This window comes from Calonectris borealis, chromosome 9 (assembly GCF_964195595.1).
Source record: "Calonectris borealis chromosome 9, bCalBor7.hap1.2, whole genome shotgun sequence".
Lineage (NCBI taxonomy): Eukaryota > Metazoa > Chordata > Aves > Procellariiformes > Procellariidae > Calonectris > Calonectris borealis.
In genome coordinates, this window is record NC_134320.1 from 6,504,468 (window position 1) to 6,528,824 (window position 24,357).

The window sequence follows — 24,357 nt, forward strand, 5'->3', positions numbered from 1 at the left end:
ACTTAATAGACATAGTATACAATGAGATTGGAATTTCAAACATTTAGAGCAAACCTTAAATTTCAAGTGTTTGGTTAAAATAGTTGGCAGCTATTTCTCAATTCCTAACAGCTGTAGGTACACTAGTAAAACAATCCTCCCACAAACAAATATTAAGTGCCCTAAGACATGTGATCCTTCACCATTAGCATGCCTAACATCATTTTTCTAAGGCTAAAAGAATAGAGATATGATTACACTTGGTGAATGCACAGTGATGGCAGCTGAAGGACATCTTTCTACACTGTAATCAAGGTGTCCAGTATTCAAATCATAACCATTTTAAAAGGAAGGAGGCAGAATATTATCCCCTTTTATATCTGAAGAAAAGAAATTTTAAAGAAAAACTGCGGTCTTTTGATTTCTAGTAGAAGTGGAAAACAAACCCACTATTCAGCATGAATACCTACTTTGTTTTCATTCATCATTTGGGGGCACAAGAACCAATAAACAATGACATTCAGAAGACTTTTAGCCAACAGACAAGCCTTGCTTATTTATAGAAGTGTGCTATGCATCTAGTATTGTTAAGAGACGTTCATCTGTGTTATACCCTCAAAAAGTGATGGAGAAGGATGGAAGAATATTAAAAAACAGTTCAAGTATTTGCATTTGCATGACTGAAAGAAGGTCAGAGAAATATCTGCTGTTGAGACTACTCACCAGCTCTATTGCAAATATTCCATGATGGTAATCTGTATGGGGTAGTAGAAGTATAGAACACACTGACATCCTGAGGTGCCAAGAACTCCACAAATTTGGCATTTTTAAAATAACCCCTCTTACAGCGGAGAATAGAAGCAGCTTGATCAGAGATGTACAAAATTTTCCCAGTAATCAAAGAAACAGCTACAGCAAACATATCCTAAAAACAAAAATCTCAAATTATCTAGACAGTTTAAAACACTCTTCAATCCAACATATATTTCTTAGAAAAACACTTAGGATATAAAAGCATTAATAAGTTCAAAATAAAAATTAAGGAAATAGTGTTAAACTGCATCTGTTTGGGAAGCAATAAAATAAAATTAATCTGCTTATGAAGTAGACACAGACAGTACACTTCTTGAACTATGCAATAAGAACAACACACTAGCATCTTACCAGATTACAAGCCCTAAATATCATTGCCTAAAATTTTACGATGCAGAATGAATTTACAAATTAAGAATTAAATCGCTTCCAGCTATAAAACTGCACATTTTCCTTGTGCTTGTTACAGGCATATTTTGCATTTATGAAATTCAACTATTTTGTGAAAGGCTGTTTATGTTAGCTTGTCCATCCACTGCAAAATGAAAAGAAGTGCTCTAAACCACTTGGTAAAATAATAAGTAGACAGGTGGGAAAAAAGTCCCACACAGCCATACACACACTCCACTTGTATCATTTCACATTGTTTTTCTTCTTGACACAGAATAGTTTCCTGCGTCATAACCTTTAGTGCTCTATCCACTAACACTATACACAAACTTAAGAGCTGTCGTCAGAACACCGGTTTCACAAACTCAGATGCTTCAGATCAATTGAACAATGTTTATGATATTTGGCTGAAGTTCTCAGTTGTACTCTAGACTTCCTATTTATTTTACCTTGTGGGCAACCCTTACTATTCATAGATACAACAAAACCCACCTACTTCAAGCTAGGGAACATCCCCCATCATGCCATTATTTTATTCGTTTCAGAACTTCATACATTCAGGCAGAGGCTTCAGGAAAAAAAATAGTGGAAGGTAGTCTAATAAGTTTAGATGCAATTATTTTTTGAAGACTCCATAATATACCCCTAAAACACTGGGAATGTGGAAAATAAATAATAAAAAAAAAATCATCCAGACTATCATTTTACTGCTAAAAACTACGTTGATCGTCATAGCTGTTCTTATCTAGACAAGACGACACAGTATCACTGGATCACACAGTAAGCCTACACCAGTTGCAAAGAATAGACAAATACCACAGAAGAGGACACAGCAAAGAACGATTCCAACACTTCCATCACTTTTCAGTCACATTAACACAAAGAACTGGTGAAACATCAAATAACCCCTACTGACAAGGATAAGCTGAAATGATTCATAGTGTGCCTTGACTAAAATTTGGAAAGAGTTACTCTCCAACTTTAGCAGGTGTTTTAAAATGAAAACTGATGATGTCTCACAGTGCACTGTATCACATGCATGTTGAGATATGTCACGCTATTGTCTCTAAGCACGAGGTTACAATTCAGAGGACCAAGGAGTTTAGACTACTTATTTCCCACCTAACTGACAGAAAAAAGCTTAGATCAAGGTGCTATTGGCAAAGCCTGCGAAGGCTCAGAGTTTCTACTCAACATCCCCTGGAAGGCAAAAGCCAGCTTTTTCAGCTTATTGTCCTAGATACCAACTCTTACCTTGCAAAAAGAAAGCATGCCTGAGAATTCCAGTTCTAGAAAACGTTTTCAACACACATTGTAGACTTGGGCCACCATACTCACCGCATTTTTCATGATGTATTCTGAGGTTATGGTCTCAACTTCTTCAACTGTGTAAGACGACACATTGAGTCCAGCAGGCTGGGATTCGTTAATCATCAACAATTGGTAATACTCCTCATTGGCTACATGAGAACATTAAACAACTTATATTCAGAATTAAAAATCTCATCAATAAACATCCAGCCTGGAAGCAGTAAATGGACAAAATCTTTTTTGGCATAAGCATAGAATGGACAGTTGGAAAATCTAGGTACTACTCCAAATTAGTTTTTCCTCGGTAGAGCTTCCTCATCAATAACCCAAATAAATTTACCCATCTTAATATACTCATATGTGTGTGATCATATATTTTGGTCTGCTTGACAGTTCAAATAGTATGAAATTGTAAATTGTTTTCAAATTAATTTTCTAACTCAACAAATATCAGTAAAATATCAAGCGTCTAGCAAGCTGCTTTAACTCCCAAAGGAACACAAGTTAACAGAGCCAACAAATGGGAACACGATGAAAACATCTGTTTAGAGAGGATTTCAAACATAATAAATTTGGCTTTCCACAGACAACCACATTTAAATTCCTATTTTAAATGTTCAATTTTACCCAGGTTAGCATTATCTAGGTAGTATCATACTTGATTACCTTTAACTTGTTTAATGCTTTTAAGAGCGTATTTCAACGTCGTTAGGACACTAGATTTGCCTTTAATTCTCTTTTCAGAAGGAAGGTGAGCTTTCAGCTCTTGTAATGTTTTCAGCAATTCCTTTTGTGTTTTGGCTTTAGTGGACTGCTCACTACTGTAAGATTAAATACAAAAAATAAAATGTCACTTGAATGCTTGAAGTGACACACCATCCTCATAGAAGCCCAAATATACTCTGACACTTGTCATGTACCTGAATTTGTACAGCTAGCCACATTAACTTTTCCAATACTTAGTATCAACATTCAGAACTTAAAATAATTCTTAAATTAGCTAGAATCATTTAAAATGAAAGATTTACCACCACCTGAAGTCTTATTGTAAAATGTACTCTGTATGTGCAATAGCACATATAGCCAAGCACCAGAGAACTTTTTTTTTTGCCACAGCCTCCCTCCTCCCTTTTTAGTGGTATTTTCCTTAGTTCCTTTCAAATTCAAACTCATAGAAATGTTCATGGACTTCAAAGGAGAGAAGCAGGAGGTCCATTCAAATCTTCACCTCCTGTTCGAGCAGGTTCTCATAAGAAAGGTCCCTGAAAAGGGAATGGCAGTGGGAGAGCGTCAAGTTAACAAAACAAATGGAGAAATCCTTGGAACAATGTATCCCAGTTAAGCATGGCAATACATTAAATAAGATAAGGAAACTTGACTAAATATGTAGGGTGAAGAATCAGAGGAGGCTGGAGAGAGAAATTGCATTCACATTTCTCAGGTGCATGTTCAGAAGTGCTGTCTCAGTGTAGAAGGTCAAACTACAGAGACCATCAGTGCCAACGTCAGAAAATTATCGCCTTCCTTTGCAGTTCCTGATATCTCTCCCCATTATTAAGAGCTGCTGACAAAATCAAAAAGGAAGAGAAAAGGAGGTAAGGGAGAGGAGGGGGAGGATGACAAAGATGAATGGCAGGTGGGTAGGAAGCAGTTAAAATGAAAAATCATTTTGTCTTTCTCATTGGAGTAGATTTTAAAAGCTAATCAGTCACAACAATCAAGAGGATTCTAGAGCTTTTCTTAAACCTTCCTAAAAATAAATTTCTTCCCATCAAAAGGAATGCCTTCTCTTACCACCTGATTGTCATGGCTGGTAGTCTCTAAGAAGTTACCCTTAGAACCACTGTAGAAACAATAGTCTTGGCAACTGCACTGCCCAGTCTGAAGTGCTCAAAAAAGTGGCTTCAGCTTCCAAGTAATTTTCAAGAGGATTTCTGAACATTTTTTTGGGGAAGTTTGAAAAGTTCTTCAGGTAGATCAATCACCTGACAAGTGTTGGGTGTATTTCACCAAAAATGCTTGGAAAGTAACAAAGCTGGCTTGTACTAGAAAATACACATTGTTCTTGCTTACATCACCATGTACTATGAGAAACATAGCATTCACTTAATCAGTGGTCATTTTGTACTGAGAAATAATGGCAAGGGATAAGACAAAAGAGTATAGTACTCCCTTGGGAAACATTATGTTCATGCTGTATATTAAAATCACATCTACAACATGGCTTGACAGTTTAGACTGATGCAATCAAACAGGGCCTTGCTAACAGAAGAGCCCTCTATGCTGGCAGTAGGGAGGAAGAGGGAGGGAAAAGATTATGAAATAACTGAGCATACTGCTGGTTTTGTACTCTCCGAGTATGCTTCATCAGAGTGGTCAGACTCTTTTGCAAGAAAAGAAACCTTTCCAAATTAGCCTACAGCAGCAGCAGCAAATATAGAAGACAAGCCTCCTTGGAAAATAAGTTATACAACCTGAAAATGTTTTTCAAAAAATCAGTAGCATCAGGCACAGTAGCCAACCACAGGGAAGGCTTGACTTGCAAAGGACAGAATAAGCAAGTTCTATAAAGATAGGAGCTTTCCATTTTGCTTTATGTGGACTGTGAACCAGAAAGAGACAGAGATATTAAACTAAGTAGCTCGTTGGTGCCAATATTGAATTCAAAGCCCAGTAGTCTTTGAACGAAAGTCTTTGAAACTTACAACTTATCAGCCTATTTTAGTCTTTTCTTTAAAGATCATTCTTTATAGATATCCTCAGTCTCCCATTCCCAGAAGATGATCAGATTCTGCTCTGTAACCCTCTAGCACTGTGCCTACACCTGGGGAAAACACTGTACCATCTGGATTCCTATTTATTTCTGAGCAGAAAGGTACTAACGAAATTTGAAATAAAGAGGCATCAGAAAAACTGTAATAAGTAACCCCCCAAAAATCTTGCAGTGAAGAAAACTGAATCAATGGGAAAGAAAGTTTAAGAAATGTCTTTAGTTTACACTGTCTTTGATACTAGGCAAAATGAACTCCAGAACAGAATTTCTACTTGAAAATACAGCATGGAACAAGATCTCCAGGTGCCCGCAAGGCAGACACAGACAGTAAGTTCATCAAGCACCGAATGGTGCAAAGGGGTGATTTTAATTTACCACTTTTCTAGGAACTGCATCAGGTAGAAATGCTTTCAGGTAGGTACATGTAGATAGGGGTCTTAACACCAGTATGCTATTTCTAGACATCCTTGATCTGCTCAGGATCAGGTTTTGGTCTCCTAATCAGAAGTTGACTTTAAAAAACCCAACAAGTACAGTAGGGCACTCTGAAGTGTCCAGATTTGAACCTTCAATGCCACCAGGTTTCTCAAGGCTATCAGGGTCAGAAGCAGAGCTCATACAGAGGGATTCCTGCAGCTGATGTTGGTTTATCCTGAGAGACTTGAGGCTTGAATCCTGGCGAATGGAACACAGGAGAGGCAGATGATATGACTGCTGGACGTCAGAACACATCCAACTGAATGGGTGAATTCTGATGTTAAAACACTACTAGGTCATCCCCAGGCAAGGGCTTCAGATTAAATTCTGAAGAGCAGAAAATTTAAAGAAAAGCTTCCAAAAAAAAAAAACCCACCACACACCAAAAAAAACCCAACACTAGAGCTGAAGCAATATTCAAAGTGAACCACAAAAATAAAACTACAGAGTTAAGCTACCAAATCAAAACAAAGTAAGAAAACTTGAAAGGTTATCACACAACTTGCATGGAACAGCAACAAAAAGTGGTTAATAGAACATGCTTCTGATTATGGACAGGAAGAGAATCAAAGATAAGATTTCTTGTGTATTCCTCCAGGTTTAGCCAAAACAAAACAAAAAACCAAAACACAACACTAATTAGTTTTCAGCATTTAGCATTACATACGTGCAAATTACTGAAAATATAGGCACATTAATTTACCTGCATCCACTGCTAGACTGATTGTGTTCAGAGTTTGCAATCATCAGACTAAATGCATTTGAGCTTGAACTAGAATAAGGAAATACAGAAAGAGGTTAATATTAGTAAACCTAACAAGCAATTTTTAGTTCATTTTAGCTTTACATTTTCCTATTAATGACTAACTATCCAGGGGAAGGAAAAAAAAAACCTTTAAAAGCTTCTGCCTGGTACAACAAATGGGAACTACAGCTGTTACACATTTGACTAAGAAGGTTCTACTTACTATAGCTTTGCTCTGTACACTAAGCTATTATTTAAAAGATGAAAATAGCACAGTTGCATCCTTACATATAAAAACAGACTGACACTTTTTGATATACAATTATAGAAGTTGGTTTACAAGAAAATACATAAATAAGGCCAATTAAACACTCAATGATGAGAAGAAAGATTCAAATTAAGCTGGCCCTGCAGAACACTAGAGACCTTCTCCTTACAAATTATAATATATTACACAATCTACATCACATGAGAGTACAAGTTAACTGGTGGAAAAGAACACTCAGCTTCAATCTGAAGATATGCTTTATACCATAGTTGTTATTCAGAAATTAGATTCAAATGGAAAAAGCTTTCAGTGACAAAAATAAAAGTGAAATTTATTTAATATTAGCTACTACCTTTTATGACAGTCTGAAGATTCGATGAGCATTGCAGAATCTTTCCCATTTTCATCAGATTCATGGCCATGAGAATCATGCCCACTCGAGTAGTTTTCATTTGTGTCATTTCCACTGAAGTCATTTCCACTGGATCCACTGCTCATTTCAATATCTTCCTGAAGAACTTCATGAGAGTGTTCAGGCTTTGTTGGAATTTCTGAATCTTCAGCAATCATCCGGCTACGGTCATTTGCAAGTCCAGAATAATCACTCATTTTCTGTTGTTCTTTTAAAGAGAACGACGAAGAAATGTTTTCACTGATACCAGGTTGCTGCTCAGGGTTCTGCTCCTCAGTGCTAGAGTAGAACCCTCTGAACTTGATAGAGTCCATGGGACACTCATTAGACACACTGCCAAGATCAAGAGCAAATCAAGCCATATTCAGAATTTTCTCTCCGTAAAAATTCTGTTTGGAAGTACAGACCCACAAATCTGAGGAGGAAGGGAAGGAAGAAGAAAATTATTTTCTTGTTTGCCTTTGCTGACAAACTGGAATTCTCACTGACTGATAGAATTAAAAGTGATAAGTGATATTCATGGTTAATATATTCAGCATTTGAACAGTGAAAAGTTTTAAGTTAAATATAATTGCAAACCTAACAATGTTTTATGGTGGAAAAGGTATTTATTTTTTAGTAAAAACCCACACAGAAAGAGAAAGTGGAATAAACATGAAAAACTCCTTAAAAGTTTGAAAATTCAGTTGTTTTCTATTCTACTACTTAATACTTGACAATTTTACTGCCTGGATATGGACAATAGCTAATATTATTTTCAGTGAAACCATTCCCCTGGCTTCCAGTTTACCTTGATAAACAAAAAGATTCCGTTCAAACATCAGAGGATTCCTTACTTGGTTTGGAGGTTGTTTGGTTTTGTTTGGTTGGTTTTTAAATACATAGTCTTGGTTTTTTCTTTTAAGATCAGTTCTGCCATTTTGACCAATTCTTCATTTCTTTCTTTGTACAAGAGCCATGTAGGTAGGCAGACTGAACATACAGTAGGAACACGGAAACTAAGTACACAAACCCACCTATTTATCAACAACAAAAATTCTAAGACACAAATAAGCCCGAGAATAATTTTATCTACTGATTACCACTAATTTGGGGGTGGTGGTGTGGAATTCTGTGTTGTTTAGAAAAGTAAGCTTAAAACAAAACAAAAATCCCTCCTTTTAAAGCAAATTTTAATGCACTAGGCTCAAAATCAGAGTGTATACAGAAATGAATTAAGAACCGGCTAATATTGAAAAGCCAACAGTGAACAGCAGTTCAACTTTATGAATAAAATAAAGATACTTAATCTGACTCATTTCCTCGTCTATTTCAGAAACCCATTGAGACAACAATACTGCAAAACCATGAACTAAGATTCTCTGAACAATGTAATTCATCATCAGGGAAAAAAAAGCTTGTTTTTATAACAACAGAACCATGTTTGTTCCTTCCTTTTTGTTCCTTTAAAATATTCGAGATTACAATTATTGACTAATAAACCTCTGACTGGAATAACAGTGTCAATGAAAAAATCTGCAACTCAGTTTTGCTAATATTAACTGCAGCAGCTTCCTTTTACACATAAATAAATATATTTTTTTTTTAGAAAGCCTGTAACAGAAAACATTAACTTGATATTAATTTAAAACACACTATGATTCAACTCCCCCCCCCCCCAAAAAAAAATATTGAAACTATTTTCTTACCCTCCTAATTGCTGTTTTTCCAGACATTTTACATTTATTTTGAGTTTTTCAGAAGAAAATACTACTCGTCTCCTCGTTTGGCCAAAGTAATATGTAAGATATCTGTTTTCGTTTGAAAGAGGAAGTGTAGTTTAAGGACCTTTATTGAAGATATCAGTAATGGTATACAAATATAAATAAATAAATATTTTTTCTCCTTTACAAGATTATTCACTAGTACTTCATTATAGGTAGTAATAAAAAAAAAACCCCTTTGGAGAGAGTAAAATATACCGACTTCTGCATGTATTCACTTGAGGTACTCTAATCCAGACTAAATAAACATCCTGTTACGCCGTTGCATTGAACAGTAGTATACAGGCAGTACATTACACTTTAGTAGCTCTAACAGTTTTTTCTGAACTAAGTAAGCCACATCTGTCTTAAAAATTACATAACTAGAACATGCAGTAAAAGAATATTTACTCTTAGATGAAACTCTAGTATTATTTCACAATGGCACATATTCTGGTGGCCAATGATTAACTAGATCAGACAGTTCATCTCTGATTTAATCTCTCTGGTAGATAGAGCTCACACTTTCATTTGCCTTACCTAGCCAGATGTTTTAATGAAATTCTGTCCCTGTATATAGTCCACTCTTGTCACCCATGCTCCTAATGAGCCTGAGTGGTCAGTGGTACCTGTGCTACTGTCTGCAGTAGCACAGCCCACGCTTAACAACGCAGGGCTAGCCACGACTCATTTTGTCTGAGAGTGACCGAAAACGTCAAAGGGCTCAGAAGAGTGAATACAGAAGGTGGCACTGGGGAATACCTATATGGACAGCACATGAGACAAACCTCCTGTTACTGTATAGGTAAGGAACATTTTATAAATGTGTTCGTTTATTCTCACCCAGGAAATGCTCTTACCACTACTTCAAGTATTGCAGAAATAAGAGCATCTGTCTGGTTAAATCACCGAACCCACTCCTCCTGTGTCATCTGTACTATTATTTCTCAGAGGAGACTGAGGTTGTAAAGTTCTATAGAGGATTCAGTAAGTAAAGGTACTCCAGCAAACTACTCAGCTAGCAACAGGATGGCTTTTTACCTTCCCTGTGAAGGTTAAAGGTAACCTTGGAGATCATCTACAGCATTTTGTCCACTTCAAATAAATGCCTTATGCACATCAAAATTACACAAATTAACCCCATCATGATTACAATGAAGCTTTTGGAAAAAAGACAGCGACAGCATCACCTGAAGAGAAGGTGTGACGTGTAGAAATTTAAGGTGAGATTGAACATTCCTCATACTATATTGTGTGCCTAAGGTAGGAATTTCCTCCTATTTTTCTGACCAAATACTACTTAGAAAGAGCTTTAGATACAAGAGAAAAACATACTGCCATAACCAAAACAACATTATCTGCTAGTAAACTATGTTACATTATTTCATTGGAGGTAGGGAAAAAAGCTCTCCCCCCCAAAAAAAAACCAAAACCACAAACCACCAAAACACTTTGGGTTGCTATGCTTAAATCCCTTAAAGAAAACTATATAAATCACTATTGATATGCCAGAAGACAGACTCTTAGCATAGCCCTAAATTCTCCAAAGATAATTAGTCCAATATTACAGTAATGCACGTATCAGGAAAATTGTGCTATTTACGGGAAGAGCAATGATTGTACCACAGCTTTCCTACTCTGAATGCAAACATTTTGTATTTCAGTTTTCAAGCTGAGAAACCTCTTCTTTTGAATTCTGAAGCCAAAGTATTACATATGCTGTAGTATTTTCAGCCTCAAGAGCTGTCTGCAAATATTTTTTTGGAACAACCTTTCCTTGAAAAATTATTCCCCCAACATCTTTTCTGTAATCTTTGGAAGCTTAACAGTCAATGAAATTGTGCCATAGCTAGCATATAGAGTCTTACAGTTTGAAATTCTGAGCTCTTAAACCACTGATGAGTAATTTTTTCTATCTCCAAATACCATCTATTGCCTCGTCTCCTCCCTTCTTTCCCTGACACTTAGGCTAGCTTTTGCCAGGTAATTGTAGCAAACTTCAATAGTGCTTCCTTAGGCAGGAGAGAATCATTCCCTATATAGATACATACACACATATATATATAAAAGCTGTCCAATAACTTCGGGGGAATTTCCTGTGCCTCCTTGAACAAGAGTTGAGTCATTCAATGAGAGTCAAGATTTCAGGGGTTTTTAAATTATTTTTATTTTAAGCAATTAATTCAAATTAAGAGAATCACCAGCAGAAAAGAAATAGGTACTGGCCTACAGGAGATACCACGTGAATTTTCTTCCTCTTGACACCTGGCAGAAACTTGTGTCAGGAAACACTTAAGTTGTGTTACTTCTGTCTCTGACTAGCAACATGCCAGAGCTTTTGCAGCTTTGCCCACAGTAAGTTTTGCCTCAGTCTTCACCGGCAAGTGCTCAAGCCTCACCGCCCAAGCAGCAGAAGGCAAAGGCAGGGACTGGGAGAATGAAGGAGATGATCAGGTTCAAGACCATCTAAGGAATCAGATCCACCCACGGGTCCTGAGGGAACTGGCAGATGAAGTTGCTAAGCCACTATCCATCATATTTGAGAAGTCGTGGCAGTCCGGGGAAGTTCCCACTGACTGGAAAAGGGGAAACATAACCCCCATTTTAAAAAAGGGGAAAAAGAAAGACCCGGGGAACTACAGGCCAGTCAGTCTCACCTCTGTGCCTGGGAAGATCATGGAGCAGATCCTCCTGGAAGCTATGCTAAGGCACATGGAGGACAGGGAGGTGATTCGAGACAGCCAGCATGGCTTCACCAAGGGCAAGTCCTGCCTGACCAACCTGGTGGCCTTCTATGACGGAGTGACTACATCAGTGGACATGGGAAGGGCTACAGATGTCGTCTGTCCAGACCTCTGTAAGGCCTTTGACACAGTCCCCCACAACATCCTTCTCTCTAAACTGGAGAGATATGGATTTGATGGGTGGACCATCTGGTGGACGAGGAATTGGTTGCCTCCAGAGGGTGGTGGTCAACGGCTCAATGTCCAGATGGAGATCAGTGACAAGTGGTGTCCCGCAGGGGTCCATATTGGGACCAGTACTGTTTAATATCTTCATCAGTGACATAGTGGGATCGAGTGCACCCTCAGCAAGTTTGCAGACGACACCAAGCTGAGTGGTGCGGTCGACACGCCAGAGGGACCTGGACAAGCTCGAGAAGTGGGCCCATGTGAACCTCATGAGGTTCAACAAGGCCAAGTGCAAGGTCCTGCACCTGGGTTGGGGCAACCCCCAGTATCAATACAGGCTGGGGGATGAAGGGATTGAGAGCAGCCTTGCCCAGAAGGACTTGGGGGTACTGGTGGATGAAAAGCGGGACATGAGCCGACAACGTGCACCCGCAGCCCAGAAAGCCAACCGTATCCTGGGCTGCATCAAAAGCAGCGTGGCCAGCAGGTCGAGGGGGGTGATTCTGCCCCTCTACTCTGCTCTGGCGAGACCCCACCTGCAGTGCTGCGTCCAGCTCTGGAGCCCTCAGCACAAGACAGACATGGACCTGTTGGAGCAGGTCCAGAGGAGGGCCACGAAAATGATCAGGGGGATGGAACACCTCTGCTATGAAGAAAGGCTGAGAGAGTTGGGGTTGTTCAGCCTGGAGAAGAGAAGGCTTTGGAGAGACCTTATTGCAGCCTTTCAGTACTTTAAAGGGGGCTTATACGAAAGATGGGGACAAACTTTTTAGCAGGGCCTGTTGCGACAGAACAAGGGGGAATGGTTTTAAACTAAAAGAGGGTAGATTTAGACTAGCTATAAGGAAGAAATTTTTTCCGATGAGGATGGTGAAACACTGGAACAGGTTGCCAGAGAGGTGGTAGATGCCCCATCCCTGGAAACATTCAAGGTCAGGTTGGTCAGGGCTCTGAGCCACCTGATCTAGTTGAAGATGTCCCTACCCATGGCAGGGGGTTGGACTAGATGACCTCTAAAGGTCCCTTCCAATCCAAACTATTCTATGATTCTGTAAGTATCTATGCAGTTCCTCCATAACTACAATTTGGAGCCCAAGGACAATGGTGACAGAAACAAAAATGAGCATACCAGTAATGGAGAAGATACAAGTTTGACCTTTTTAAACGTATCTTTTGAGAAGAATTGGCTCAACTCTTTTAGGTGGAATGGTGTTCTTAGGCAGGACTGGAAGATTAATGTCACTGAAAGTCAGTCTTGCACAAAATTTCTTCTGGTTCAAAATCTCAAAAGCCTCAGTGCCAGAGGCACATACCAGAGTAAGGAATACAGGAAGAATAAGTAGGAAGGAACAAGAAAAAGATTATGACAGACTTCCAAGAGCTTCTGGGGAAAGATGGAAGAGGAATGTTTCTAAAACAAGAGTTTGTATAATAACTAAAAAAGCCAAGATACCCAAAAATAGCAATGTTAATATATGCCATAAGTTTGGAGAGATTTTCTACGAAGAGATTGGAGTAACTGTGAAAAAAAGAACAGACTGGCAATTACCCTACACCATGCTCTGTGTCTGTAATTTTAGATAAGAACTGATGCATCTGGTTAGACTTTACTCTCAGACAGAAGACGACCTTAAGTGGAACATCTGCATGCATACCCAAGAACCATGCAAACACTTCAAAAGCACAGGGGGTCAGTCATCCCAGAGAGATTAATTAACATTGAAACTAATCTCAGTCAAAATGCCATAATAAATTGCACATATTCATCCCACTTACATGTTTGAATAAATTTCCAATCAATAACCAAACAAGAATGAAAAGGTAAAAACTCGCATGTTTCCCAGTTTGAGGTTCTCTCCTGTTACCACAATTTGAGGAAGGTAATTGCATCTCATACCACGTTCAGTAAGCAAGTGCGGACGGTCACGTGGAAACAGAGGAAGAGCTCTTTTAGGTTTGATCTTGAGAAAAGTACATTAAGCCAGATTTTTCTTTATTTTCTGCTACATCTTTCTAAACTTTTAAGGGAGGTTGTCTATTTTGACTCTGAAAAAAAAACAACTTTTTTTTTAAATCTTAAATTGGCACCAGTTAAGCTTGATTTTAAGGCAACTGGCTCACAAAAACATTCTACTCTTCTAGACAGAGCAAATTTCCCAAAGTCACTCTGGCAAAGACTAGAACTCTGAGATCTTGATGCAGTGTATGAAAAAGGCAACATACTTCCACTGAGCACTCAGGACAAATGTAGGCATTAATATGCCAGGTTAGATGTGCAGAAAATGTCTTCTGGTTATTCATTAGCTACGGAAGCTCCTTTATCCTGCAGTAAGACAATGGAAACAGCCTGAACTTTAGTATCCCCAGAAAAACACGCCAAAATATGTATGGACAAACACTTGAAGAAATAACGGTTTTATGCTTTTGAAAAACCCTTTTAAGAAGGGCTGTAGAACACCAAGGTGGCAAATTTATTTTAAAACTATGGCATTTAAACTCAAAAATCTTGTTTCAGTAGAGATCTGGTTACATTCAGAGAACAGATTTTTCCAGACTTCTTTTCACACAAAAAAATATCATGTCTAGTATTGGCATTTAAAGAACGAAAAACTAAAAATCCAGAGTCAAAATTATCTAATTCAAGAACTGAGTAAGAGGAGAACATCTGAAGATTAGAGTCTAAATTTGCAACTAATATGAACTTACCAATATTCACAGATGAAACAAGAGGCACACCACAGTTTATGACTATATTTTGGATGTGAATATTTGGGGAATTTAGACATGGGAATTTTGGGGTGCTAGAGCATCAATAGGAGACATTCTTAATGGTCAGGATTCAATTTTCCTGAAAATCTGATCAACAAGAAGAGTTTCCACATGTCTTCTGGATGATTGCTTTGCAAAATGGTAAAAGTTATCTCATTTGTATGACAAATAACTAGCAGGGATTTAATCATATCATGCAATTTTAGAGAAAATTGAAAATTAACATCTACAATGAATGCATTCTCCCTGTGCAATTAGACAATAATTAAATGCTTGGTAGTAGCAAAATGTTAGGCAAAGATTTTGAAAAACAAACAATAATCCAAGTAGTGACTTGTCTAACTGCACGACTTCACCAGCAATAACATTGAGAGCTTCATTTTTTTGTGGCAAGAGACAGGACAATTAACAGAATACCTTCACTAGGACACTTTCTAGGAGGGGGCGGGGGGGGGGGAGAAAAAGATGGCAGCATTCTCGGACTTCACTATAAGAAAAAGTAACAAAAGATGCTTAACAATTTCCTGCCAGACTTTTTGAATAAACAAAAGAAACTTTTTTTTTGTAGATTTCTCATCTCACTGCAAGTCACCATAAACAAGTTTTGCTCTTTTTCTTAAGAAGGAATGAGGTGTAAGCCAGAATTTTCTACTTATGTCAATGAAATTATCAACAACATCTAGAATATCACAAGCGTGTCCATAAAAATATGAATTTCACAGCATTCATTTCACAATTTGTTGACAAGGATTCACCTTTCAGTTCAAGAGAATCCTGAACACAGGACTATTATTTAAATAAAAGTTAGTAATATCTTTATAAAGGTGATCCTAATTAACCACTGCTCACAGCTGCCACTTTACAACAGAGGAACTGATCAAGACATAGCCTCGGTCCAAAGCCATCCAAATGCCACCCTGAATTTATAGCAGCACCTATACAGAAAGAGGTCAGCATAAGCACCAGGCCAGGTGCTTGCATCCATAGCAAGGATGCTTCCAGCCAGATTGTTTCCTCAGTGAAGAAACTCAAATCTGAATTTAAGAATAAGTATGGTTTTAGACTAAAAACATCTTAGCTTCAAATAATGTAACTCCCAGTTTATACCCAAAAAGGAGTTCTGAATGAGTATATATATGACTGAAATCACAGGTCTAAAGATAAAACAAACACAGAACAATTATTTTCTGCATAAGCTCTAGGGGAGTGGAGGGAAGCATCTTTCTACTAACACGAATCATAACAATTATGCATGTTTCTTACCTGTTTTTTCTAGGACAAGTTGGTAAAAGTGTTTATCAAGCTCCCTCCCAGCTAGCATCAAAAGCATGAAGTGCCTAGGTCCAGAGTCTCCCACATGCATTTAATTCTTGTCTCATCCTCTTCTACTGGAAATCTTTTACCATTATAGAGTCCGGACACCTCTACAACTATAAAATATAAAAGAAATACCTGGGCCCCCCAACAGTGTCCTCTTCAAACAGATACCAGAGAGATGCTCATAGTTATGCCATGCCTATGCAGATAAACGTTGGTTAAACATGAAACTGTCATCCAGCAGAGGAATCAGATAAAAATTTGCATTTTAAACACTTTTGTTCTAAAGTAAGATTTTATAGAGCTTTAAAATAACAGAACTTCTACACTAGATAAAATAACCCTTCCCATTCACTATCGGTATGGTATCATACATGCATAGTATGTACATAGTCTGCATAGGCTGACACAGCCACTAAGAATGAAGGGCCAACCTCTCCAGTAGATAATGGAGCAAAATGCCTGATGTAGTCAACAGGAACTCCAAGTGCTTAAGAAATTTGGTTAGAATACCATTTTAACACCTGATCTAAACTCACCTACATCACTGTAGGGTTGGTATGAGCATTAAAGAGTTTACTAGGCCGTTACAAAATTGCAATTCAAACTCACAGAATAGTTGAGGTCAAAACAGACCTCTGGAGGTCATCTTGTCCAACCCCGCTGTTCAGGCAGAGTCACCTAGACCAGGCTGTCCAGGACCACCTCCAGATGACTTTTGAGTATCTCCAGGGATGGAGATTCCACAGCCTTTCTGGGCAATCTGTTCCAGTACTCACTCACCCTCACAGTAAACTAACAAAGTCCATCCACACTGTTATTCTTCCTAAGATAAACAGTTTCCCAAGAAAGACACTGGGCATTCTGGCAGGAAAAAGAAAATCTGAAAACTCTTCTATTAAATCTAGGAAACTAATTCTATTGGTTCATGCCACTGCCATATAACACAAAGAAATAGTAGAATAAAAATCAGAAGTTCAGAAAATCAACATGTGTGTGGCAAACAATTGCATCACTAAGTGTTTCATTTGAATATGCAGAAGGAATGTTTCGAATAAAAATTTGGAAGAGTGTTCAGATCCCAAGCTAACCATTTTGGAAGACAGCCCATGTTAACATGCCTTGATTTAAAATGCTGCACGTCTACCAACTGTTAAAAGTACATTTGTGTTGGCCAGACTTAAGGAAGAATTTATTCACAACTTTCCATTCTGCATAACATCGCAAAGCCGATGCAAGTTCTACAAGTCTCAGATTATGATACAAATCTGTGTACATTTAATTGTTCTTTAATTGTTTTGCCTCTGTCTTCATCATAAATTGATAAAACAGGATTTAAATTATAAGCCCTGTATCTCTGACCATGAGAAGTGTTAGAAATTGCCTTATCTGGAGCTACTTGCAGATGTCGTAATTTTTAGCTTGCACACTGAAAATGTGGAATGTCTTTCAGCACTAGTTAAATCCTAGTTTAAAGACCATTAACTCATCTCCCAGTAATCTATATTTCCTTAATGGAGCTAAGTTTCTACCTTCACTAATCAAGATCTACCAGAAATCAGCCAGAAGGTCTTGCCTGACTATTTATGAAGCTCTTCTCTAGTCTGATGACCTCCATCATGACATCTTCATAGATTAAAAAAAAAAAACTTTAACAAAGTTTAGGTTTGAAGAGCATATTTGCAGTAGCAGCATGTACCATTTTAATTGGGTATAATATCGGCTTCATCTACTTACAATTCTCATGATAAGCCTTTCTACAATTCAACTGAAAGCTAAGACAAAGCTGAAACTAAATATAAGTAATTCAAACCAGGCGTTTTATCAGTTTGAGTAGAATTAGAGGCAGCCAAATCTAATCTTCTGGTCTTGTATTATTTATCAAAGGAAATGTATAGGTGACTGAGCATGCCCAAATCCCAAAGAACTAAAAGAGTTCATCCACATATGGCATCTCAAGAAGGTCTTTTCCACAGAAGGAAGTCTAATTTGATCAGTATTGATCAGAAAGAATATAGAGCTTTGATACTGAGATATATCTATTCTAAGCATAGAAGACTTCAAATATTAGAAAAGAATGAACAATCTGCTTTAGGGAACACACCTGTATTACAGGATCCCAACCAAGTTCACTTTCTGTAGAGAACTGGAGTCACACCTGCAGCATTGAAAAGAGAATGTTGTCAGCTTTAAGAACCTATTCAGATCACATTTGGTAGCCGTAGAAAAACAGGGTTTGTTTTTTTTTTTCAACCATTTAGACTAATCAGACACTATAGTATTAATCCTCAAAATCTCAGTCACAATTTCATCTGTGTTGGAATATTACAGTACTATCCAGGACTGCTATCCTTCTCTTTCCTGTCTTGGGCCGATATTGTCCCATCACCAGATCACATATAACAAAACCACTTGGATAAATTTTCTTTGCATCACAGATGACATGAGTCCACCATTCTCCTTTGAACTCTCAGCTGTTTCCTTTTTTTGCTCCAATAACCATCAACTTTCAAAATGTTTCTGTAATTCTGACCATCTATTCTGCTTTCTTAATCCACCACACATCCCACCTGAGTTGTAATAAGCTTTTTTTGTCATCATCTTCTCACACAGCAAACATAAACATGCATAAGTCAGTATCTCTGATGCCATGTGTTCAACTTCTCAAACAGAGATTAGAATAGTATCAGCCTGTTAGAAAGTACAGCACAACTGACCAAAAAATACTGTTGGAAGCTATGACCTTTCTAAATCAAAGCTTAGACGCGTAACATTTTCCTTTCTCCTCTTGAGCTATCATCCTGATTATCTGAGTAACACTAGCTACTTTGTTTTCTGGACCCCAGAATTTTCCTCATTATTAAAATTCCTTAAAAGACCTGCAAGAGCAATGAAAAGATTGAAAGTTTATTAATAAACTTCTGCACAGCAAACAATGCAGATGTAGCACTTGATACTAGATGCTACACTAAATTTCAGTTTCCTAAAGATTTCAAGAAGCCACACCATTTCCAGGTGCTTCGTGATTCATATAACAGGTCTTTAAAAATTTAATGCCCTGAATATCTTTTTATTTTTCAGCATTCTGACATTACAGCTTAAATGTGGCATCCAAAGCAGCAAAACCAAAAACAATCAGTTCAGACTCACCGAGAAAGAACTGATATTATAAATCACTTTCTTGGGACAGCACAAGACACTCACCTTAATGAATGTACTAATCACGACCTTTCCAAATCTGGAAGTGTCATCAATATATTCCTACTGTAAAAAAAAAAACCAAACACCAAGTTTTATAAGCAAGATAAAAAAATTATTTATGAAACATAAATCAAGGCCATTTAATAATGCAATACAAGTCCAACCATGTAAAATATGTATTCCACAGATGAAGAACAGCTATGAAGTCTACAAATACAAAATGAGAGGAAATGCAAGGAATTTTATTGATAAAAACATTTACTATTATTGTAACCTAACTTCTAAATTGGTTGCACAGAATAACTATTCACTGAATTCTATTCGTTTTATAAACATAAGAAACCCCCCCAAATTCCATCTCCATGATCTTCATTTATTGTAAGAACATTGCTTAGATAATACAGATATCAACACAGTATACTTCAAAATCCACCATTCACTTATCTGAGAGCATCCACACTAAAGAATGAGTATCATCTAGTATAAAATTTGGGATCACATTTAGAATTCAAGTTATGTTTCTTCTTCCACCGATTACAGTCTTAAAACATTTCGCCACAGAAATACAAATTCCAAATTAGCCTAAGCAGATGAAAAACTCTTCAGAGACCTAATTCAACTGAGTGAAAGTATTGACATCATGACCAAGACTAGTTTCATATTCCAAAATACACGTATGCATTCTTAAAGCAAAAGCTGTTCCCAGCTTACTAAAACTTATGCTTCTTTTACTTATATCTGTAAAAAAAGGAAAAAAAAAAAAAATCACAGAAAGAAGCTTCCTTAGCTACACCCCAGAGGGCCAAACAGGAAAAAAAAAAAAATCCCTCAGTCCTCAAGTGATGGTTCCTAAATGGACCTAAGCTTGTGTCACCAGTCACTTCTATTCCTGAAGCACACACACCACCACTATTATTTAATTTCCTTCCAGTTTTAGATTGGGTTTTTTGTTTTTAAAGCTGCCTATTCTCCCCATGGAGTAACTAATAGCAAAAAGTTAGCGTGAAGTAACAGGACGAAGTCAACTCAGTTTTACTATGAATAGCACAGTACCAACACATTGTTGAACTTACCAAGTTCACCTCAGGGAGAGTCAAGCTCACCTATGCTGTGCTGACCGACATGGGCCAGCTCCCAATTCATCATTTGCTTTGCTGTAACTATAAGAAGCCAAGTACCAAAGTAATCTCCCCTTCTCCCCTGCCAAAAAGCAGTCAGAGCCGCTCCTCCATCATCTAGCAGGAATTGTTCTCTTTTCTGCCAGACCAGAAGCATAGCTTATTTTATCCTTTCAGGTAATTATTCCTTGTTCTGTTAAGCCCACCACCTGTGCTCAAGTTTCCACAGTGGATCTGGACTGATCATCCCCAAGAGCCAACGGAAAATATCTCTCTCAAGTTTATTCCCTCATCTTGTATAATAAGCTGTGGCCCAGAGCTAAGTTTAATTGCCAACAGGCTGGACATTTTCCCTGCAGAAAAAAAAAGTGAACACAGACATACACCCCTGACAGACAAGATTGTTGCAGCCTGTGCCAAGACATCTTGTGAAGAAGCTAAACAGAGTCTCCTTTACCTGCTCTGTGCTAATTTCTAGAGATCCTTCCTTCCAGTCTTACAATAGGTACCTTCTACAATTCTTTGTATTAAGTGTAAATTTAAAAAGACATTTGATTTCCTTCATAAACAGAAAACACTATTCTCTTCCTTATGGGATAGGAGAAATTAAGCAGTAGATCAGCAGTCAGAACTCTAATATTTGCATATGTCAACTCTTGTCCTTTTTGAACAAAATAACAAAAATTATACATTTGAGGAAGTGTTGTCACAGAAAGGAGGGAAAAATTACATTGCTCCACCATGCAGTCATATATTTCACCTTTATTATAGGTGAAACTAGATCTAAAGTATCTACAACATCATATTTCAACTTTAATATTTGTTGAAATCTCCATTAAGCAGTATATTTGAATGCCTACTGCTCCCCTGCCTTAAAAAAAAGGGCAGAATTTCACCATGAGGCATTATATTTACAGAAGTCCCAGGCTAATGCTGCTCTTTAGACATTGGTGCAGTTCATACCCAGTTAAAGATTTCAGTCAGAATGAAAGTCCCATTCTGGAAGACTCTATGCCAAATAAATTCTCTGACTATTACTAATACGGCCCCCACTGCATCAGTAATACACCCCACAAAGTGTGGCAACCTTACAAACATGATGTACTTGTCCTGTGAGTTGGCTATATTAGTACAGCTCAAGTCACAGAGGAATCCATGGCAGAGATGTAACTGAAATCAAAGAAGTGCTTTATATACTGAAGACCTTTGTACAATTAAAGAAACTAAGTAGCCAAAACATAGAAGTACATGTAACAACATCAAGCACAGAAATCATACTAAGATACAAAAGCTGCAAGGAATAAGGAGGATAGGAAGCAAAACCAGCAAGAGGGAGAAGTGCTGGACACCCTCACCACTTCATCTTGTCTCCCTATGCTTCAATTACGAAAAATTACAGGTGAAGTGCCTCTGTTTTAGGACAGGATGTTTGAAAGTCAGTATAGCTTTGGTTCTACTTTTAAAAAGCCAGTTCTGCTTTTAAAAGCCATCTATGCAAGGAAATCTCTAACTATTTATCTATAAGAAAAATCAAGCATTAAGAATTACCATGGTACACTCAAACACAGCCAGAAGCAAAACCCCAGAGTCTTTCTCAGACATTTTGAGATACAAATGAGTTCTCTCCCACTATCACATCTTTTCAGGATGAACATCAGTACCGCTTGCACCGAATTGCTGCAGCCTGCTCATCTGCAGAATAACCTCATACTCTTGCCCCAAGAAGTGTGCTCTCTGTGTATTTCAGTTCACTTGTCATGTAAACAGCATGTTGAGTCTCCACCTCTTCAGCACCCCCAATAAAGTTTTGCTTTCTATTGGGAGAAAATTAAGGAAAAAGGGAACTCATTCTCCATGATTATATGTCTCAAATAAGTTAAATTTACCTCACTTCTTATTATGTCCTACAAGCAAAGTTGTTTAAATCAGACTACCAAAAAAAAGTCAGAGAAATCAGAAGACTCCTCTAGGACTACCACACCCTACTTCAGCAGCAGTTCAGCAGCAGCTGAAAACATCTGTACAAAAACTTTTTTGATCTACGATAGCGTTCTCACAACCTCACTTGCATATGTGGATAAGCAGGGAAAACATGCTCTTCAGAACCACTGTCAGTGCAACTTGCATGAAACTGAGCACACTGCTGCCATCCCTCAGGAACTCTTCAAGAGGGAGAGAGGACCAAGTAAGAGGACTTTGTATTGGATTGGTAGAAGTCCAGTGCAGGCAGACATAAAGACCCTATCTACACTTAAAGGATAACCTTAGAAATACAAAACAGAAGCACAGAAGCCTGATCTGCCCATGTTCCAGCATTGCTGGCAGGCAGAGTACAAGCAGACTGCACAAGCGTGCCTGGTGATCTACTAAGCCACTTAACTAGAGTACCAGATCACTGAGCGTATTCTCAGGCATGTGGATTCCCATGTGTTCAGGCGCTTTCCTACTACATGGGGTTGCTGGTTCACTGTCAGCGTGCACAGAATGTGCTCTAAAGGGTAGCTTCAGAGCCTCTCCACAGCCTTTGCAGACATACCCAAATCATCTGATCTTGCTTCATTTTGGTCTTCTCTGCCATACTGTATTTCACAAAAGTGGCCTGGGGCCACGAGAAATCCCAGCAACAGATCGCAAAACCATTAATCCATTAAATGTGTTTTTGACTGCCACCTTCTCTTTTCCCATGCCCTTTAAACATACTTCACAGAAGGAAGTATCTCACCTGTAGCTAAAAAGAAACAACCCCAAAAAACCCTCTACGTGTCAGAAGGTGGAGTTGTTCTTTACGTACCAACAACTAGGTTTGCCTTACTACTAACAACACATGCTGCATTAACAGCCTGGCCCCATCATAGCAGTGGTTAAGTTTAAGGCAGTGGTTAAAGCAGGAGAGGGGACAGGCACCTTTACACAATACATAAAACATCAGCAGCATTAATTTCAAGACCACCATTTTGTGCATCTGACCTCATCCGTACCCAAAAATGCAAGCCAAAGCCCTTCAGAGTAATAAAACTATATCACAAAGAATAATACAGATATTAATTGACCCATTTGCTGTTCAGTGCTTAACAAGCTACGTTAACATAATAAATATTCAACCAGTTTAAAACTTGCAGAACAGAGATATAACTGGATGTGGAAAGTATGAATGCAGCAAGACAACCCAGTTAAAAATCTCTGTAATCCACCGTCCTCATAGAGGAATTCTAGGCCATGCAACCAAAACTGGACACAAAAATTCCTTTTCAGAAACACCTGATTATCAAGTAATTATGATGTGGTAACATTATGAGTATAATATGGTGTCTACAGGACACTCATGCCAAGTATGACACAACACCTTGCTAAGAACATGATGTTCCCTTTTAACATACGCCAACCATAGCAACCCTATATAAAACACTACAGTTGATCTAGACTAGTGATAATTTACTTGTTCTACTGGCTAGTGGTAATCCACTTGCTTTTAAATCACACCAAACATATCTCATCCCACAGTAACTTGCTCATGTGCTTATACTTTACGGGGTTAAAAAAGCTTTTCTGCAGTAAAACACGTTTTGATATTGTAGGGATGTTAGAGAAATAAGGGTGTGGCAAGAACCCAGGAAAAAGAAAACTGATTTATCAGTCTGTATCTAAACTAAACGCTTCCTGGTCATAATAAAGTCTGAGGTAGAAGAAAAATCCAGAACTCTACTTCCAATCACTTTCCCCATTTCACTCTATTCTCATACTATGGCTAAACTCCATCAAAATCTCAGTTTACTCAAAAAATATGATTCTTCACAGGGGAAATTTATTACTGTAAAAATGTATTTTCCAGGGACAGGCTCAAGTAAGTTTATTTGATAGGCTGAGTTTGTTACATATTTTAATCTTATGACTGGGGGAAAAAAAAAAAGTGGAAAAGTAAGGTATTAGACTAAGAGCTGCCACAATATGCTGTCTCTTTAATGCCTGTCTGTGGAAATCCAAAAGGAATAAGAGTAAGCTGTAAAAATGAAGATTACTTAGATTTTCACAGATAGCATTCATGTGTTAAAACAAATACAGGAAGCCTACAACAAGTCCTAGCAATGAAGAAATAAACAAAAAGCCCAGCAAAACCATGTAGTCTTTGGATC

General features: G+C 37.9%; 1 protein-coding gene across 13 annotated transcripts in view; it reads right to left on the bottom strand.

The window, feature by feature from the left end:
- The window catches only part of PER2 (period circadian regulator 2), a 52,877-nt gene that overhangs the window by 25,379 nt on the left and 3,141 nt on the right, over positions 1-24,357 (bottom strand). For 2 of the 13 annotated variants that reach the window (XM_075158136.1, XM_075158135.1), the window contains exons 2-7: positions 18,013-18,066; positions 7,109-7,583; positions 6,447-6,515; positions 3,160-3,314; positions 2,521-2,642; positions 703-904 (exon numbers count right to left, since the gene is read on the bottom strand). In XM_075158136.1, coding sequence (XP_075014237.1) covers positions 703-904; positions 2,521-2,642; positions 3,160-3,314; positions 6,447-6,515; positions 7,109-7,482 — 922 coding nt within the window. In that variant the 5' untranslated portion in view covers positions 7,483-7,583; positions 18,013-18,066. Of the gene's footprint in view, positions 1-702; positions 905-2,520; positions 2,643-3,159; positions 3,315-5,832; positions 5,924-6,446; positions 6,516-7,108; positions 7,584-8,856; positions 8,959-15,854; positions 16,016-16,043; positions 16,108-18,012; positions 18,067-19,112; positions 19,173-24,357 lie in introns of those variants that run through there. The other 11 variants (XM_075158130.1, XM_075158129.1, XM_075158131.1 and 8 more) reach the window with 11 other exon arrangements.